Raw genomic sequence first — 21,387 nt, forward strand, 5'->3', positions numbered from 1 at the left:
TTGGATGAGGGAAGAAAGAAAGGAGGGAAAGGAAGGAGGAAGATGGGTGGCAAAGATAGCTATTTGAAGGTTTAGTTGGATGCATTGAGAGAGCTGTAGATACATATGTACAAACACACAATTTTCATCATGAAACAACTTTCCTCTGTAGGCGGCCGTTTTGTTTTTGGTGGATTTTCTTCTTCGGGAACTGATCACAGCATGCGAAAATAGGTTGAATCTCCAACGTCAAAGACAGGATAATCTGCGTCACTCTGTGTATAACAAACCTGGCATGCATGTTCTAAGTGAATATATTTACATAGTAATATCTGATGTGTGTAAGGATGTTGACACCTGTTCAAACATTAGTTGAGTTTGGTTGGCATGTGTTGTGGTTTGAAGCCAACCTGGCTCGTTGTGATGGATGCTTGTCTCCTTTTCAAAAATATATGTCACAGTAATCCAGTAGGATCTGGAATCCTACTAGTAGAAATTGGAATTTCAATCTCTACTGGTACAGATTGGAATTCCTGCTACTGAACTGGGATCTTAATATTGATATGGGTTAGGGTTAGTTTACATCAAAATAACATTACATTGGAGATTTTCATGGTAGAATTCCTATTTGTCCCAGGACAGATTAGATGGGAATTCACTAGTAGAATGTGGAATCATACTAGTACAAATTAGAATACTGGAATCCTCCTATTGGGGATCGGAATTCACCAGTAGAATCTGGAATCCTACCTAGTACAGATTGGAATACTGGAATCCTCCTAGTAGAGATTGGAATTCACTAGTAGAATCTGGAATCCTACTAGTACAGATTGGAATACTGGAATCCTCCTAGTAGAGATTGGAATTCACTAGTAGAATCTGGAATCCTACTAGTACAGATTGGAATACTGGAATCCTCCTAGTAGAGATTGGAATTCACTAGTAGAATCTGGAATCCTACTAGTACAGATTGGAATACTGGAATCCTCCTAGTAGAGATTGGAATTCACCAGTAGAATCTGGAATCCTACTAGTACAGATTGGAATACTGGAATCCTACTATTGGGGATTGGAATTCACTAGTAGAATCTGGAATCCTACTAGTACAGATTGGAATTCCAATATTCAGATGCCGGGCAGATAACGGACACTTAATAAACACCAAAGAAAAATACATAGAAAAGGAACAAAAAAGTTTGATTTATTAAAAACCCAAATAAATAGATGAACCAAGTACCTCAGGAAGATGGTATTAAAGGCCCCGAGGATCTTCGTCCGGTGTATGTACTGTTTCGGTTCTGGTACTTCCTACGTTATGACGTCACAACACCGAACGTCTTTTTAAAAGCTTTGTTATGTGCATCCTCAGACCAGGAAGTGACAGACATACGGACACTTGGAAAATAATCCGATAGACAAAGATTTGTTAACGTTAAAGTTCGATGTTTGGTGCATAGTGTCGATAAATTGCCAAGTTCGATTCCCGATCACTCACAAAATAGTTTTTAAAAAGATCGTGTCATCACGTAGGAAGTACCCGGAGACCAGACGAAGGAGCGCCTTCTTCCCCTTATTTAAAAAGACGGGTTACCTTTATCCTAAACCCAACCCTTACCATTAAATCATCTGATTCTCAGGCTCTGAGAGTCAAACACCGGTTCCAGGCTTCTCACCGCTGCAGTCATAAAACACATTAGTGTCTGTATTTCATGGACGGATGAACCATATCACGTCGAGGGCCCCTGACGACCACTGACGGCTATCATACAGAATAAATCGTGGCACCTATTTGGATGGTAATTACTGGAGTCTATATGATTGGTTCGTGTCAGGGTTCAACGAGGGAAAAACGCTGGAGCTTCAAATGTGTTTAGTGTCATCCTCCCTCCGAACTAGTGTGTGTGACATAATGTATTGATGTGTATTGAGCGCTCGGGTCGGGTGAGGTGCAGTGATGAGACCGGTGCCGTTAAAATGAATAAATAAAAGGTTCTTGCCGAGTTACGTATGATCCACAATCATAAAACATGTCAATATCAGGTTTTTGTTATCAATTGGAGATTTACTTGACTAGGTTATTTAAAAATGATTTCACTTTACATTACAGTTGAAAGAAAAAACAACCTAATTTCCTCAGTATCTATTATGTTAAGGCGACTTGAATACATTAACTACACAAAATACCAAATAAATAATATTATAATTTGTATTTAAAACCAAATGGATCTAATATAATTAATATAAAGAATATACTTTTAATCATAATAAGTTTTGCAGTAAAGTATCCATTTGGCGATGTATCGCAATATTCTTTTCCACAATATCGTATTTACATTTGGCTTGCAAATCACATTTTTTGTGTTACCATAGTTTTTGCGTTTTGTAGTTCAATGATTTTGTGTAAAATAAAATAAAGACATTTTTTTTAACTGCAAATAACCACGCCGTTTGTTCCGTTTTGTGTTGCAATTAACCTTCCGACCACTAGATGGAAGCAGTCAGTCTGTCCTCCACAGTCAGAGGAACTTCGAGATTCCAGCGATGACTGGGGATGAGAGGATACAGTGGACTCCAGCAGCTTTTAAAGCTGATGTTTGGACATATTTCAAAACAAATGAAAGCAGTTACGACTTCGTCAAGAGTCATATGCTCTGTAAATCCTGCAACACCATAGTCAAGTACTCGGCAATACTACAAATATATCCTTGTTACTACAGTATCACACTATATCGTATCGTCGCACCTGTATCGTTATATGGGCAGATTCTCACAGATACCCCAGTTTGCAGTAATACTATCAAGTTTCATAAATAGTACCAGTAACCCTAATTTTCGCAAGAAATGTCAATAGCCTTTAAGTATTACTCGCCAAAAATGATGGTACAAAAAGCTACGAGATGAAAGGATTCTATATATACGTTAAGCTGCCCTCTGCAGTGTTTGAAGCCAGTTTAGCAACTCACGGACGTCTCCGTTTTTAGCGTCACTCGCTCGGATTGAGGATTACCAATCTAATAATATATCGCATCTGTCCTTCTAAACCGCTCTGTTCCTCCGAGCCCTAATTTCAACATTTCGGCGAAGGCCTCGGAACAACAATAGTGTTGTAAACATGTTGGCAAGTTAGCGGAAGAATCGGGGCAGGAGTTCGAGAAGCCGAGCCCCGGGGAGGTGGGGGGGAGTCGGGGTCATAAATCATGGGCTGCTATCTGATGAAGTCGGATCGAGTAATTCCCTGTAGGCATGTCGAAGCCCCCCCTCACGCCCACCTCCACCAATATTTACCGTCCTAACAAAGACGCTCTTCAGAGACCAGTCTCGGTGACAATTTGATATTCTGCTCTCCTTTCATCCCTCGTTCCTTTGTGTTGTCGCACCAAGTTGTTTCCAATGATATCACCTGCCCTGGAGGCCACGCTCGATGAAGAGCAGCATCACGTCTTGAGCGTGTGCCCGTGGAAAAGTATTGTGTTGAGCGATGAACTTTTTTTTTGGAAAGATATACTCCTTTCTTTTCTCTGGCATGATGTCACGACAAAGGGCTCCGGTGTCGAGTCTTTTGTGTACGTCTAACATTCCTTAACAGGAGGATTTCTTCAGCGTTTGGGGGAAAGAAAAGAAGTATTGTCGTGCGGTGAGAGTATGAATGGTATTTATATCGCCCGCACATGTGGTGGTCCTTTGACAAGAGCCCGCCGGACAGCTGTGGTCCGCCGGGTGTGAAGGATATGTTCCCTCCTCTGTCCATGGAGGTGCCAGGTTACTTTCCAATTAGTGCTTTAATAGCAGGCGGTTATTAATCCACAAATAGTATGTGATAATTTGAAGTATTTTTACTTCAGGGGTGTTTGATATCCACGTCTAAAAAGGTTCAGTGCACAAACAAAGTCACTGCAATGGATGAAGCAAGACAGTGTTGTCTCTGGGTCAAGTTGACCCGGTGGCCCGCGAAAACAAATGTGTTTGTGGTATCGCTTGTGTTGTCTCTGGGGTCAAGATGAACGATCTCCACCACTGTATATGTAGTTATGGAAGGATGTTGACCTTGACCTAGAGACAACACAAGGGATAACAAAATACTTTGGAACTTTAAAGATAGTTTCCTAAAAAAAAAGAGTTGTGAGCGCCGTGGTCATATAAAGCACATTCATGTTATTATCATTATTGTTATTATTACCTTAATTGTTTCAATTTTTAGTTTTGAAACATTTGTAAAAAAAATGTTCTGTACTGGGACAAATAGAGACTATTAATCACAATGTATTATTTAAAACATGTTAAAACAAGATTAACAAATAAGAAAAAAAAATACAATAAATATTTCGATACCAGGAATACTATTAGCTCATCTAATAATAATAATAATAAAGAGAATGAAATTAATCTTTAAAAAATTCAAAATCGCGCAATATTATTATTATTATTATTATTATTAGTTTTCATGGTTGTCATGAAATCAAACCCTTTTTTTTCAAGATTCAAGATTTTTTTTTTATTTGGCTCCAGAAAAATATCAAAATGGCGATGTATCGCAATATTCTTTTCCACAATATCGCTATTTACAGTTGGCTTGCAAATCACATTTTTTGTGTTACCATAGTTTTTGCGTTTTGTAGTTCAATGATGTTTGTGTAAAGTAAAATAATGTTTTTTTTTTTAATTGCAAATATTCAGGCCTTTGTTCTTTTTTTTTTGTTGCAATTAAACTTCAGGCCACTAGATGGAAGCAGTCATTCTGTCCTCCACAGTTGGAGGAACTTCGAGATCCCAGCAATGACTGGGTACGAGAGGATACAGTAGCTTTTAAAGCTGATGTTTGGACATACTTTGGTTTGAAAACAAATGGAATCAGTCAAGACTTCTTCAAGAGCCATGTGGTCTGTAAATTCTGCAACACCAGAGTCAAGTACTCGACAATACTACAAAAATATCCTTGTTACTACAGTATCACACTATATCATATCATCGCACCTGTATCGTAATTCGGCAGTAAATTCAATCTGTTTTATTTTGGTCCATAAAAAGTTGGTTTATTGCTTATCTTTATTTACATAAAAACAATAGATAAAGTTAATACAATTAAAATATGTTACAAAACTGAAGAAGCTTCTCGAACGTCTTCCTAGAACTCGACATAGTCCAGTTGACTCACTTTTGAACCTCTTGGACAACCATGACCAGGACGAACGAGAACCTTCACGGACAAGATAATTGTGCTGCAGGTAGTTCGTAGCTCGGTGACGGCCAAAGCTACCTGTGCTGATGTATACTTAACCTCTGCGCTCGCAGGTAAACACGATACTTAACGCCGGCCACGGTGGACCGCACAGCGCCGGCACAGTTTGCATGGTAGTAGCCAGTTAACCACCCAGAGAGACGGTAATTAATCTCACTTCTGGAGGGATGCCCGCTCTTATGAAGGCTCAGTGCTGGTGGTGGCATTCCTGGGGTTGGAAAGTGTCTCTCACGCGGACGGACACTGGTGCCGCTTCTGAAGGGTCTCGTGTTTTCCAGAGTGAATGATCTGTTGTGTCTATTTCCTGTCCACCGCTTGGGTTTCTGAGACGGGCCATTGTTTCCTGCTGAAGTACCCTCGGCCCAGGCGTCGTGCCCATCTGGATTCCTTTGTCTCTCGGTCGTAAAAATAGAAAAGTGCCGCTGATTTTTCTTTCTTTTATTTAATATTCATCCATACTGAGGAGTCAATTATACAAACAACAAATAAACTCAAATCCTCTTACCCATTTTTGTCCTTTTTAGATTTGACAACAAATATTATTTTCATCTTCAGTCGAGTAGCCAACGACCAAATGATATGCAGACCTTTTGTCGTCATGGAAACCACTCTCAAATGTTGTCATTGTTCCCTTTCCTTTTTTTTGTGTGTTTTTGTATTACCATCTTTTAATTAAAGTGCATTTGTAGCTGGTTTTTCCCTCCGAGCCGTTCCAGTCACTTCCATGAGATGAATATTGGGGATGCAAGTGTTCCTTGTTTAAGGCATTTCCAATCCTTCTCTTTTGCTTAAGTGATGAACGGCAATTAAAGTGAAGCCGATAGACGGTGCCTGGAATATTACGGGATGCCGGTATAATTAAAAAACCACAAGGAATTAGGTGCTAAGATGCTGGGCTGTTATTGTTATTTCCTGGCAAGCATGTTTTTTTTGAATGATAAAATAAAAATAAAATATAAATATTCTCTTGTTTTGCTTTCTTCCAGAGTGCCAAGCCAATCCTGCCTGAAGACCCCCCGTCTCTCAGTCGCCGTCGGGGCCTCGGCTCTCGAGCCAGGTCGAAGCTAAGTCCTGCCCTCCTCCCTGACCCCCTTCCCCCCGCTGGATTCAAGATGGCTACAAGGGGTGCCCCTCGACTGTCTCTGCCACTCCTGCTGCCTGCGTCCACGCTGCTGCTATCACTGCTGCTCGCCGAATCCCAAGCCTTATGTAAGTAAACACGCCGGGGCGGACGGATATTTATTCATTAGCTTTTTGTTGCCTCGACTTGCAACGGCAAAAATGCACGTCTGAGCAATGTTTGTCTGAACGTCTCTCGAGGGTTTGCGACGAGTAGCAACTCACCGGTCGTGTAATGGTGTCATTTTTGGCCCGTTGTGTGATTAAGATGACCCCCCCGTGACCTTTGTGTCAATTGAAATTGTAAACAACAATTAACCGTAATGATATGAAACAAAAGTGTAAAATAAAAGTCTTTATTAAGCCTTGATGATATGAAAATATAAGGTTTCCGCCATTTTATATGCTTTAAATTATTGTTATTAATTATTCATAATATTATTAAACAAGTTAATTAATTGTCGCAAAGTTCAAAAAATCCTTTTCATTAAGCCTTGACGAAAACCAGTGATGTACCAAAATTTGCGTTTTTTTTTGTCCTTAACTCTTTTAAAACACTTCCAAAACAAACTGGTATATATTTTAGTGAATATTGTTTTGATTGTTTACGCGCTTTGTGACCCTGGTCTTGAAAAGCGCTCTATAAATACAAATTACTTACTTACTTACTCACATAAGCAAAAGCTACAATTCGCCTGAATACAGTAGGGCTGAGTATCGCTTGTACCAAATTGCTTGTAGTACAGAGTATCGAAACATACTGTTTTTCGTTGCCAAGTTTTGGTACCCGTGCTCGATCAAAACATGATAATGCTTTGCCAGAAATGTCGTTGTTGTATTGACATGATTGCATTATGCGGTAGAAATACGAGGTTTACCGGAGTCGCTTGTGGTACCGATCTTGAAGATTTTTGATTGATACCTTTAGCCCTAGAATATAGTCAACATGAATGTGGTGCAGCGTATTGCAAAACACCTGAGAAACTCCACAAGTGACAATTGTAAATCTTGCGATGTTGACAGGAGTATGTAGTAGAACAGCAGTGCTGAATACTCTTGCTGCGTCCATTCTCAAATAAATCGATTTATTGTCAATCAGAAATTACTTGTTTGAAGTAAATATATTCCTATTAAATCGCGTTTTGAACCTGTCATTCCCAGCAAAGTCCACATGAGGGCGCACTTGATGCCAGACGTACTTGACATGCACACGATAACACAAACAAAGCCGAGCTCTGACGATGACAACAACAACAACAACAAAAACCAGAAACGTTACACTAACAGAATAAAGAGGTCAATATGGAGTGCAGTTTGGAGTCCCTTCAAGCTGGTTTATAATGGAAAAAAGACGCCAAAATTACATTATGTGGAAGTATTTTAAAGTACAACAACTCCACAACTTCGTTATTAACTAGTATTGATAGTATTGATAGTTAAAAACAACAGTTTGGTGCGGATTGAACATTGTTCCGACCCGACACCGACACCGACTGGCTCCAGTCAAGTCCGAGTATGAAGTTTCTTAGAACTTTATCACGACAAATAACAACTTTCTGGATTGGCGTTCATTGCCGCCGACGCCCACCCTCGTGTTGACACGATGTCCGTCTTCATAAGCAGCCGTCGATAATGAAAGGATGTCGGTCGCGTCTTATCCCCTCCCCGTCGACTCCTGCCGAGGATTTGTTCCGCACCATTTCACTGTTAAGATGAGCTTACAGCCGCATTAAGGAGACAAAAACAAAGAGGAGTCTCGATAAAGCAGAACAAGAGTGATGGCGAGGAAAAAAAGACTGTCTCAAATGTTTTTTTTTGTTGATGTTTTTTAACTTTAATTTATCACGACACCTTTACAATTCGATTCATTTTACTTTACAGATGAAGACATTCTAGTTAACATTGATAGAATAACATGTTCCTGAGATGCACGTTCTTCACTCAGTTCTTTCTAAAGACCGGTAGTTAAACTGGTATAACACCTGTTGTCCCCCGGAAGTGGACGTGACCTCTGTCGGTAACAACTCTGCAGATGGAGTCGCGAGTCTTCTGGTCATTAATGTAACCGGGAACTTGCCAGCGTCGCACGGCGTTCTTTGGCGAGCCGTCTGTCTGGTGTGACATCTGTTTGCATCATGGAAGACGTTACTCTTCCCTCTCCGTTTTTCACTGTTTCTGAAGTTGTTTTTTTTGCTTCTTGGTAATAGAACAGAAATATTTAAACAATAAAAACTTGTAATTTAAGCGAAGAAATTGACTTAAAGGTCAACTAACCAACTCTCCTGACTCTCATGTTTGAAAAGTCTTCCTCTCCAAGATGCAGTAAGTCTCTCATCATGACCATGTTTTCAACTTATTACTTTATAAACTTGCACTGAAATCTGGGCGAACAAGAGGTTACCAGAGCGGAGTTCATTACGACATAATAATGGCTTCACTCCTCCTCCAGCCAGCTGTAATTATGCCCCACTTTGTTTATACAACGAGTCCCTTGGAGGTGGAGACTTCCGGGATTGATTTTGATTGATTTTGTATATTTATTTTATTACTAATATGACCTTAAAACTATTGATGTGTTGATGAAGCTTCATGAAACAGTGTCATTATTTCCCTGAGTCCACTAGATGTCACTCTTTACTCTATAATCTATTACTTTGAAAAGCTATTCTATTGAAACCTCACATCATTTTTAAGCTGAGGGCGCCCCCTACTGTCCTCTGAAAAATTTGACACTGCTTCCTGAAGCTTCATCGACACATCACTACTTGAAACCATAATCAAAGGAATTATAATGTGTATAAAAATCACAGTTTATACAATATAAGTCAATTATAGTTATTTTTATTATTTTTATTATTTTTCTTATCTTTTATTTAAAGCCAACGATTGAATGAATTGTTTTTATGGTTTAAATGATATATAAAATGAATTGGAATAAGTAGTGATGTGTCGATGAAGCTTCATGAAACAGTGTCATATTTTTCAGAGGACAGTAGGGGGCGCCCTCAGCTTTACAATGATGTGAGACATTAATAGAATAGCTTTTTAAATCAATAGATTATAGAGCAAAGAGCGACATCTTGTGGACTCAGGAAATAATGACACTGTTTCATGAAGCTTCATCAACACATCACTAGGAATTAGCCAACTGTCAAAATAATGCATTTCCACTTCCACTTGACAGACATGTTTTAGGAAAACAATCATTACACTTTTTTTCTCAACTACACTATTCTGCTTTGACTTTAAATTAACCTTGAGGATCGGAATCACCTGGTTTATCTCTACCGTGGCTCATTTAAAAGACAAATATCCTTCTTTTGTCTCCGTTTCTCGACCGGCGTCATCATTGTATTCTCTGAAGCTCCTCACTGAAGGGCCACGGCGTCGCTGTGGAGCCATCAGTTGTGATTGCGTGGAGGTCTGGAGCCTCACGGCAGGAGTCGGTGGCCGTTCACTGCAGCTGCTCCGGAGACAGATGTCAGAGGAACATTAAAAAAAAAGTAAAACGATCAACAGGCTGATTGGGAAAAAAAGTAAAAGACTCTTTTACTGTAATTTGTCGACTTAAAGCCACAATTTCCTTTTTTTTCGATCCGATTCAAATAAGAGCAGTCTGTCTCGTCTTTGATGGAGCTTAGCTCGCCATCTTTCTCGCTCTCGTCCTCCCTCGTTCATCCTTGAGGCGTAAGACACCAGCACCGCAGCTCGCTCTCCATCTGTCTCCATCCTCCTTTCTTTTCTCTCTTTCACTGGATTTCATGCTTTTATTTTTGTCCAAAGGAAAAAAAATAAATCAATCGCGATCACATTACTCTTCACCTCCCGACAGCACGCATGGAAATATTCATCAACACCTTTTTCTTTATTTTCCCTTCTTTTTTTTTTCGTTCTTCCCTCGCTTCCGTCTCGCACTCAAACACCTGTGTGTGTGTGTGTGTGTGTGTGTGTGTGTGTGTGTGTGCGCACAGTTTGGACCTTCTCAGCAATTAAATCCGCTCACACCTGCTGGTTCAAGAGGATTGGTGTGGAAGGAAAAAAAAAAGATTGAAAGAAAACCCCCGACTGTGTGTCTCCAACACACACCTTTTGTAGAAAAGCCGGGATAAAAAAAAGAAAAAAAGAAAGCATGATGTCATTGCTTTCTCTTCCATCCCACCTTCGCTGCTTCTTTCCCCTCCTCCTCGCCCTCCATTACTTTCATTTAGAGCGATAAATCAGCCTGAGAGGAAGACGTTTTAATCAGAAGAGAAAGAAAGATGGCTCAATAAATCCAGAAGTAAGATAACAAACGCGACGACTCTTGTTTGTGTGCGGAAATATGCACGTGGAGAGCTGGGATTTGATGCGATCGAGGGAGATTTGAGTGAAAATGAACAAATCATCTTCACAAACATTAGGCCCTTTTCTGGTCCGGCTACCAGGGCTGTGTTTCGGCAAGAAACGGGCGATACCATACGTATTACGATACATGTGAAGATACAATATGTTGCCATATTTTGCGATACTGTAGGAACGACAATATATTGTACCTTTTTTTTAGCTTTTACAACAAAGAAATGAGCAAATACTTTCTTCAATCAAATGTGAAGGTTAAATATTAACATATATAAAATGTATATTATCTTTGAAATAACAATTTATTTTATTTTATATAAAATAAAAATTAATAATATTTTATTAGCATTTTTTCTGTGATCAACACCATTTAAAAGTAAATTAGTTTGTGGAATTTAAATTTAGAAACTCTGTGCTTTATTCAACCAGTATTAAACACAAACTCTCTATTTATTGGATCGAGTCATATTCCAATGATGAGGTCAACATTAACACTAACTAGAACATTTGTTATTGTTGACTTTCATGCGTCTCTACAGAACAGCAAATTTAACGGCTATGTTTGGTTTCCTCTTTCTTGTTTTCTTGTATCATTATATCTTTTTTTTTCCTTACACCACTAACGTCTACACCTCTGGTAGCAAATTATGCAGCTCTTTTATTTGATGTCTGAATTATTTATCTCTTTTTTTATGAGGGTGGACAGAGCAAGACGCTTCTTTCTTTTCCCTGCAGATGGTGATGATATGATCATAAAAATGTCACTCTTTTCTGCTCACCCTCATGTCAACTAAGGGTTGGGATTATTAGTTTATAATCCGTCTCTTTCTGGAATTACAGTCTGAAATGTATATCTATTTAACGGTCAATACTCTGGTTAATTTTCTTTGTCCAAAAAAGACACTTGAAAACATCCAAATACCTCCATACTGCTCGTCTGTATCGTCCCTCTTGGATTGAAGCCTCGACAAAAACATATGTTCCGAAAAAAAGTCTATATTTTAAGATTGTTTTGTAGAAGCTAAAATGCTAACATGCTACACAGACAGGAAACACTCCAGTAAATATCGCAAGAGCTCCCAGTTTCTAATGTCTACACTGTAAACTCTCACAATTTCTGCCTATAACTCCAAAAAGAGACAGATTACTCTGGAAATAATCAACCATTCACTTGATTCACTTGATTGAATTTTGGTTGAACTATTACTTGAACATATTTATAAAATATATATATATATATATATATATAACAAAACACATTTCCCAAATTCACATTGAAGACACACAAAACTCCATCGAATATTAAACAACAAAAAAAATTAACATTTTTTTTATGAAGGTAAACAGAAAAAGCCTGCTTATGAACTTGGCTCCTGTGATGGTTTGAGTCTGTGACGTCAACTCATAAATCTCCAAACCTGTGGAAACATCGGAACATTTTAACACATTTGTTACATGCATTTTTGATTTGGGACTTTCCCTAATAAATACGGCAATAATGATCATTTAATTCAAAACATGCCGTATGACATCCACAGTGTAAATAAACATCTTAGATATTTATTACAACATGTTTTTCAGCTCATTAAATGGCCCGGACGGAATAAGAACGAGTTTTTTTTCGTCTGGTTTTCTGTCAGAACAATGTTTTCGACATTCTTGTCTTCTGCAAATCTATTCAAATGAGTGTTTTTGTCAAAGCGTGAGCAAGAGGCGAGCGTATGTCACATGACTCCGCCATCATTAGCTGTTTATTCCTCGACCACCTCTCGCCCTTTTCTCTTCCAGCACAAGTTTTCCCTCGAACTCCTAACATTGTAATTTGCCACAGATGTGGCTGACGGGGTCGAGGGTGGTCAATTATTCACGTCCATGACAACCCCTCGAAAAAATGCAACCTTTTCTAGTTTTTGCTCTCAACGTCGTTTTCTCCTCCTCCTCCTCCTCCTCCTCCTCCTCCTCCTCCTCCTCCTCCTCCTCCTCCTCCTCTCCCGCTGTCATAGTTTCTGTCACTTTTATTTTTTTTCCGTCCGTCACTTAAATTACGAGCCAACACTGGGAAGTTAATTCCGCCCCAAATTGAATTTTGTGGGCACCCAGCTGTTGCATGCTCGGCCGGAATCGCTCTGCTGGGTGTTTTTTTTTATTCCGTGAGATGAGACGAAAACAAGTTAATTTTTAATTGAGTCGTGGAGCGTAGATATTCGCCTCAAGTACATCGCCATTTGGATTATTAAAGGTCTTTCTTGGTGAAGTTCTAGTGTTTCTCTAGTTGCAAAAATAGAAAATCTTTTAGTTTACCAGTAGATGGTTAAGATGGTTTAAGTGATAGTTCACCCAAACTCCTACCCACAAATCAGGACCCCGAAGCCCGCCACCTGCTGGCCAGTATCCCGCCAGGTTTTTTGACTTTCTTACCCACAATTCAGGCCCTTCAAGCCCACCACCTGCTGGGGAACCTCCCGCCAAGCCTGGGTTATTTTTTCACCGTTTTTTTTCTGACGAGCATATGGAGGTGTTTGGGTGTTTTTAAGTGTCTTTTTGGACGAAGACGAAGACAACTGAGCTCCAGTCACTACATTAAAATGAACAAACATTTTTGTCTTTAACTCTAAAAAGGAACAGATTACTCTGAAAATAATCCCAAGACTTAGTCGACATGAGGGCGAGTAGAAAATGAAACGATTAGTTTAACGTTGGTCAGATTTCAAGAAAGATGGCACGAGGATTTGTAATGAATATAGGGTTTGTGGTTGCAAACGGTATCAGTTAACCTATTTGTCTTTAAAATGAAAGGCCTAGGGGCCCCATTTTGCCCTGCAAGTCATTTAATTCCGCTTAATTCCAAATTAAGTGAAAGAAAATCCTCAACCAGCGGATAATTTGGACACATTAAAGCATTGATATTAGTGATGTGTCGATGAAGCTTCATGAAACAGTGTCATTATTTCCTGAGTCCACTAGATGTCACTCTTTGCTCTATAATCTATTGCTTTGAAAAGCTATTCTTTTGAAACCTCACATCATTTTAAGATGAGGGCGCCCCCTACTGTCCTCTGAAAAATATGACACTGTTTCATGAAGCTTCATCGACACATCACTAGTTGATATATTGAATAAAAAAAGAATGCAGGTACCATTGGATGAAAGGAATTTCATTTGTTATAAGTAGGTGTCACTATGGTTGAAAATAACAAGTGTTTTAGTTATTTTTAGTTAAATATAAAGTCAGATAACGTTGCCGGTTTGACTGGATCTCCTTTGATGATGTATGAATCACACGGAGCTAGAGATTACAGCCGAGCTAATATGTTGGCAGCACACTGGATCTGATCACTCTCCTCCAAGCTTGCGATGTGGGTGTCGGAGTGAATTTCATCTCGTTCTGCCAGCGTCCTCTTAGCAACGTGTGCTGCACTGGTTTGAATGATTTGTCTTTGACAAGATAATGGATCTGCTTGAGTCTTCGAACAATGTTTGTTTGTACGTCTTTCAAAAGAGTGATTCTTCCTTGAAAGTAGAGCCAAAAAAATGTTTTTATATCGTTTGAATCTTGTTGTTTTTTTTCAACTATTGTTTTTATATGTATATGTCACAGTACTGATTGGAATCCAGTAGGATCCGGAATCCTACTAGTACAGATTGGAATTCCAATATTAAGATCCCAGTTCAGTAGTAGGTAATCTGTACTGTACTAGTACGAATTGTAATTCACCATACCATACTTAGTAGGATCTGGAATCCTACTAGAAGAGAATTCCTACTAGTAGAAATTTGAATTGCTATCTCTACTAGTAGGATATGGAATCGTACTAGTAGAGGATTCCTACTAGTACAGATTGGAATTCACTTTACCATACCAGTAGAGATGGGACTTCCATCTCTACTGGAATGGTATGGGGAATTCCAATCTGTACTAGTATAGTACAGATAACCTACTACTGAACTGGGATCTGAATATTGGAATTCCGATCTGTACTAGTAGGATTCCAGATTCTACATGTAGAGATTGGAATGGAATTACAATCACTACTAGTATGGTATGGTGAATTCCAATCTGTACTAGTACAGTACAGTACAGATAGCCTACTACTAAACTGGGATCTGAAAATTGGAATTCTAATCTGTACTAGTAGGATTCCAGATCCTACATGTAGAGATTGGAATTCTCATCTCTACTAGTAGAGATTCATCAGTAGGAATCTACTGAACTGGGATTTGAATATTGGAATTCCATTCTGTCCTAGGACAAATGGGAATTTTACCAGAACAATTTCCAATTCTAAAAGGTGAAATTCGGATTAAATTAAAATGTTATTTTGATTTAATCAAACCCTAACCCATATCAATATTAAGATCCCAGTTCGGTAGTAGCATTCCAATCTGTACTAGTAGGATTCCAGATCCTACTGGATTCCAATCTGTATTGTGACATATATGTATTGAATTATCTGAACATTGTATTGAAGTTAAACAAACGACAAAAACAGTCCAAATCATAAGCGATAATCTAGATCGACGATACATTTTCCAAGATGAATAATCACGAACGCCAAACCTGAAAACATTTCATCCATCGTGTTTAACGCAAGGAAATGAATTAATCAAATGGATGCTATTATGCTTTTCTTCCTTTCTTTTGTTCCTGTAAATTGGCTGTAAACACTGAGAAACTGAAAAAGCATTTGCGAGACATTAATAAATCAACAAGTGTTATTTTCCTCAAGTAAGTGACTAAAGAGATCCGTTCACAATTCCTCCGTGTGAAGCAAATCAGAAACGCTCATGTTTAATTTCCCAGCTTTCTCTGAGGGTTACAGCTTATTTATTTCCAATTGACTCAAGGATACTAAGTGCCTTTCACTTTATTCCTTTTTTTTTTTTTTTTTTGAAGCATTCAACGTCGGTTTCATTGGGACCAATTTGTGCTTATTATTTAGTGGCGCTGGCTTTGTAGAGATTCTGCCTCAGAACTTTTTCACCTTTGGCGAGAGATGATTTCATGATGCGCTTCCATATCCTGCCACAAGTCCCGGCGGGACGCCAAGTGTTTGGCGAGCAGTCGATGTTGACGACACATGATGCAACGGAAGGCTTTTGAACTTGATCTCGATGTCTTTATCACGCTCGGGCCAGAGGCCTTTTAATAATAATTATAAAATATTAATACGTTTACATAACTTGTTGTTTCTTAGTTGACTTGGAATTTGTTTGAAATGGTGGCCTCAGTCCATCTTTTGAGCTCAATTATAACTTTTATTTCCGTCGACACATCTTCACCTACTCTTTTGATGGATACAAAAATATCTGTATTAGACGTTAAAGCCCTTATACGTAACATTTTGACATATTTTTGTCATAATTTGAACAGTTATTGTAGATCTTGAGCTGGTATTTTAGATACAGCGGTGACCCGGAGACAGTATTTTCATATGAAGTACTCAGTACTTCCTTACTAGGAAGTTACAATGAGAAACCAACACAACAAAAGTCTGTATTTTGTTTGGTAAACAAATGCCGAAAAATTGGAAATGGCCAAAAGGAGAAGCCGTAACATTACAGTTACACAATTAAAATAAGATTTAAAATAATGTTAATGGCTCTAAGTATTGTTTTACCACTTAATGTACTTTTTTAGTACCTTGTTTACTATTGGAAGATTGGCAGTTATAGAAAAGGCCTTGTCAAGCAATGAATAATTGTGTGGATTATATAGTAAGAATTAGGTTAATGTACTATAATTTAGCTGGAACTATGGCTGAAAATAAAGGGTATTTTAGTCATTTATAGTATTTTGTTTTTCTAGCAATGTAACATGTGTAACTCAAATAATGAAGCTAATTATTGGAAATCTTACTGTATGTATTGTTTCAACCGTTGCTGTTTAAATCTTAAATATGTTTTTCTTTATAGTGTTGTTACAGTTCTGAATGTACTTACTGTTTGCTTTATTCTACCATTTACAAAAATAATCCATCCCTCCATCATGAAAATGTTAATTTGAATAAAAGAATGTTAAAGATTGTCAAAAGACATTCTATTCCAGATGTTATTTTAAATCTTAAATCTTACCATTCTACCTGACACTCACTATATAAGTGGTATTTCAGACAATGCAACATATTTGATTTTTAAGATATATTTTTTTGTATCCTTGATGAAACCAGCAGCAGTTTCTCTCTTCAATCAAGTGTCTTATCTTTGGTCGACGAACGTGAAAAACAAGACAATGAGTGAAATGCCTGGTTTCCATGGCGATGACACACACCCCGTGTGTGTTAAGATGTTGGGGGTTTGCACAGTTGTCGTCAAGTGAAGGTAGCGTCGAACAATAGCTCCTCAAATTAGCAGCAGTGATTTCACAGTCTGTCCTCTGACGTTGAAAATCATAGTGATGTATGGAAACACTATATGTGTATACAGTCATGGAAAAGGTACAAAATGATGGAAAGCCAAATGACTATTTATTCCATATCCTTAATATTGCATGTAAAAAACACACTAGTTCACTAGTGAGTCCAAAAACGCTTAACTGTTACTAGTGAACTAGTGACAGTAATGCAGTTGCTAGTTTACTAGTAACATTTTTTGCAGCTGCACTAGTAAACTAGTTGACCTGAAAGTTTTGCTAATAAACTAGTGAAAGGAATAATGTACAAGAGTTAACTAGTTACAAAATAAAAATCATTAATCGAGGATTACTAGTGAACATGTTGCCTCATAAAATGCAGCATGTTAACGTGCAAGGGAAATTTAGTGTATACATGTTAACAAGCAATTAAAACCGAACTCACTTTTTAACTAGTTAGGGTACATTGTGACTTTTACATGTATGCATGTAAGACTTTTAACTAGTGAGAGCCACCATTCATGATTTTTTACATTTCTGATTTTACATATAAACATGTGTGTGCATTTTATCTTTCTAGTAAACTATTTTTGTTTAGTTAAATGATCAAGTTAACCAGCAGCACAGATATTTCATTGACAATTTTACTAGTGGGAAACATTTTTAATCACCAGTTAACTAGTAATGCAAAAATAATTGACTAGTCAACATGTATGGCAGACAGAGCATTAGAATAGTTATCTAGTCTCATCTTTTTGTCTCACTAGTTAACAAGTAAAATGTTTTTTTACTAGTTAACTTGTGGCTCTTTTGGGTGTTACTTGTTCACTAGTAAGATAGATCCTCTCGCACTAGTGAACTATTAAGGTCCATTACACCAAAGTTATTGAAGGATATGACATTAAGACCTTTCCATGTTCACTAGTAAATGAGTTGACCCTCACATGTTTACTAGTGGAAAACATTTTTTATCACTAGTTAACTAGTAATGCATAAAATAATTGACTAGTAAACATGTATTGCAGACACAGCATTTAACTAGTTAACTAGTCCCATCTTTTTTTTGTCTCACTAGTTCACAAGTAAAATGTTTTTTTTACTAGTTAACTTGTGGCTCTTTTGGGTGTTACTTGTTGACTAGTAAGATAGATCCTCTCGCACTAGTGAACTATTAAGGTCCATTACACCAAAGTTATTGAAGGATATGACATTAAGACCTTTCCATGTTCACTAGTAAATGAGTTGACCCTCACATGTTTACTAGTGGAAAACATTTTTTATCACTAGTTAACTAGTAATGCATAAAATAATTGACTAGTAAACATGTATTGCAGACACAGCATTTAACTAGTTAACTAGTCCCATCTTTTTTTGTCTCACTAGTTCAGAAGTAAAATGTTTGTTTTCTAGTTAATTTGTGGCTCTTTTGGGTGTTAATAGTTAACTAGTAAGATAGATCCTCTCACACTAGTGAACTAGTAAGGTCCATTACACCAAAGTTATTGAAGGATATGACATTAAGACCTTTACATGTTCACTAGTAAATGAGTTGACCCTCACATGTTTACTAGTGGAAAACATTTTTTATCACTAGTTAACTAGTAATGCATAAAATAATTGACTAGTAAACATGTATTGCAGACACAGCATTTAACTAGTTAACTAGTCCCATCTTTTTTTGTCTCACTAGTTCACAAGTAAAATGTTTTTTTTACTAGTTAACTTGTGGCTCTTTTGGGTGTTACTTGTTGACTAGTAAGATAGATCCTCTCGCACTAGTGAACTATTAAGGTCCATTACACCAAAGTTATTGAAGGATATGACATTAAGACCTTTCCATGTTCACTAGTAAATGAGTTGACCCTCACATGTTTACTAGTGGAAAACATTTTTTATCACTAGTTAACTAGTAATGCATAAAATAATTGACTAGTAAACATGTATTGCAGACACAGCATTTAACTAGTTAACTAGTCCCATCTTTTTTTTGTCTCACTAGTTCACAAGTAAAATGTTTGTTTTACTAGTTAACTTGTGGCTCTTTTGGGTGTTACTAGTTCACTAGTAAGATAGATCCTCTCGCACTAGTGAACTATTAAGGTCCATTACACCAAAGTTATTGAAGGATATGACATTAAGACCTTTCCATGTTCACTAGTAAATGAGTTGACCCTCACATGTTTACTAGTGGAAAACATTTTTTATCACTAGTTAACTAGTAATGCATAAAATAATTGACTAGTAAACATGTATTGCAGACACAGCATTTAACTAGTTAACTAGTCCCATCTTTTTTTTGTCTCACTAGTTCACAAGTAAAATGTTTGTTTTACTAGTTAACTTGTGGCTCTTTTGGGTGTTAATAGTTCCCTAGTAAGATAGATCCTCTCACACTAGTGAACTAGTAAGGTCCATTACACCAAAGTTATTGAAGGATATGACATTAAGACCTTTCCATGTTCACTAGTAAATGAGTTGACCCTCACATGTTTACTAGTGGAAAACATTTTTTATCACTAGTTAACTAGCACTAAATGATGGGCTACAGATTTGGAAGCAACATGGGATGTTCTTCAGAAATACGTTTGGATACAGCAACACCCTCTTCCTATACTTGGCTGCCTCGTTCTTTAATGTTCGTCCTTTAATGTCCGTGAAGGTGTGTTTCCGTCTGAGAGTCTCACAGGGTTTTCAGAGGGAAGTTTTTAAGGCTCAGCTCTGCGGCGTCAGCAACTTCTCCGGCGAAGTAAAGCCACAAACTAAGAAGAAGTCGAGAAAAGTACAAGACGGAAAAGTGCAAAATCATTAGTTCATTTTTCCCCTTAACTATATGTCTGGACATCCTGTTTTTTTTTTAATCTCTCTGGTAAATGGTTCTGTTTATAAAGCTTTCTAATGGAACCATTTGTCCAAATAATTGCACAGTCACGACCGTGACATTTGTCTCGGAAGATGAAAGAATTCTTAACTTGATGAGGATCAGCTGCGACCGTCCCTCGAGGATCGACTAACTAGGATCACGATCCGAGTCCGTCGTGCCTTCAGTAGCACCACATGTTCTTTCCAGGTTATAAAAAAAAAGACAAGATGGATCATAAAAGCCCTTTTTACCCCTAATTCTCTTCCCTTTTCCGTTCAGATCACGAGTCGCCTGCGAGTAATTTTCCTCCCACTTTGCTAATTCCCGATATAATGGCCTGTATTTACGACGCGAGACACCGTCCTCCATCAATCATGGTTCTCTTATTCCCTCAATCTACTAAACGACGACGGTAAAGTGGCGTAAATGGAGCTTCGGCTCGTTTTATAATCGTGGTCATTTTTGCCTGGTCAGGCCCATCGGAGCTATAGACCAGCAGCAGGTGGTGCTTGTAGGAACTAACCATGTCAGTGATCTGGTGGATCTTTCTTCTCCTCTCGGGGGGGCCTTGTGAAGATATCTGGGAAGCCATCGCCGGCTATTTTGGACCATATCCTCCTGCAGATAAAGGCGGCTCTGGTGTGCTTGTCTGGGCAGTGCTGAACCACAATCTGTCTGAGGGAAGCTCAGGGACTTGAAAGAGACTTTGGTGGATGGAACAAATGGCCACTGCAGTTGAAATGTCCTCTCAATGTCAATGTTCTACCTGGGACTGTCATTGAGCCTTTTTTTTTTTTTTTCGCCATTGCATACAGGTTTGTTTTCTATGACGCCTGCATTTCTTCTTTTTTTTCCCACTGCTGACTATAGTGTATGTTTTCTGAGTCTTTACACCAAAGACATAAATAATTCCTTTGCTTTTTTTTGTTGTCTTTCTTCAAATTCCATCAGTAGTACAGAGTATACAAACATGCTTTAGAGTTCAATGTGTAGATGTTTCTGAAGTACAACTGACGAGTGACAACGACAGTGAACATCGGATTAATTTGATACATGTTAGCATGTTTATTTTGCACTGAAAATAATATCTTTTTAATTTTTTCTAAATAAAATGGCTTGAAATATAAAAGTACCGAAGCTGAAACGACTCCAAAATATTTGTACTAGGTGTAATGTCTAATGTACTAGTGTTTTTTTGTTTGAATTGATCTTATCAAATTGATATAAATAAAGCACAATTCCAGAACGGGTATAGAAGTCATAGTATTACTACTGTTAACGAAAATATTTGAACAATACCAAACCCTTACATTGGGCACACTGAATTTGAAGGCACATTACGCACAGTTTAGCTTCATTGTATTACCAAAGTCGTACTTAAACTTTTTGCCAGAATTTTTTAGTGGCATGTACTACATACCTTTGGTTCGTACCAGAATTAATACGTAAGAAGCGACGAATTTTAGGACGAACTGTCGAAATGGAATTTAAGTCTCTTTTAGTTCG

General features: G+C 38.0%; 1 protein-coding gene across 1 annotated transcript in view; it reads left to right on the plus strand.

Annotated features, from left to right (window-relative positions):
- Positions 1-21,387, plus strand: part of ptprsa (protein tyrosine phosphatase receptor type Sa) — a 267,112-nt gene that overhangs the window by 105,060 nt on the left and 140,665 nt on the right. The window contains exon 4 of the mRNA XM_087783494.1: positions 6,202-6,424. Within this exon, the coding sequence (XP_087639620.1) occupies positions 6,328-6,424 (97 nt within the window). The 5' untranslated portion in view covers positions 6,202-6,327. The remainder of the gene's footprint in view (positions 1-6,201; positions 6,425-21,387) is intronic.

This window comes from Callionymus lyra, chromosome 2 (genome assembly GCF_982586985.1).
Source record: "Callionymus lyra chromosome 2, fCalLyr1.hap1.1, whole genome shotgun sequence".
Taxonomy (NCBI): Eukaryota; Metazoa; Chordata; class Actinopteri; order Syngnathiformes; family Callionymidae; genus Callionymus; species Callionymus lyra.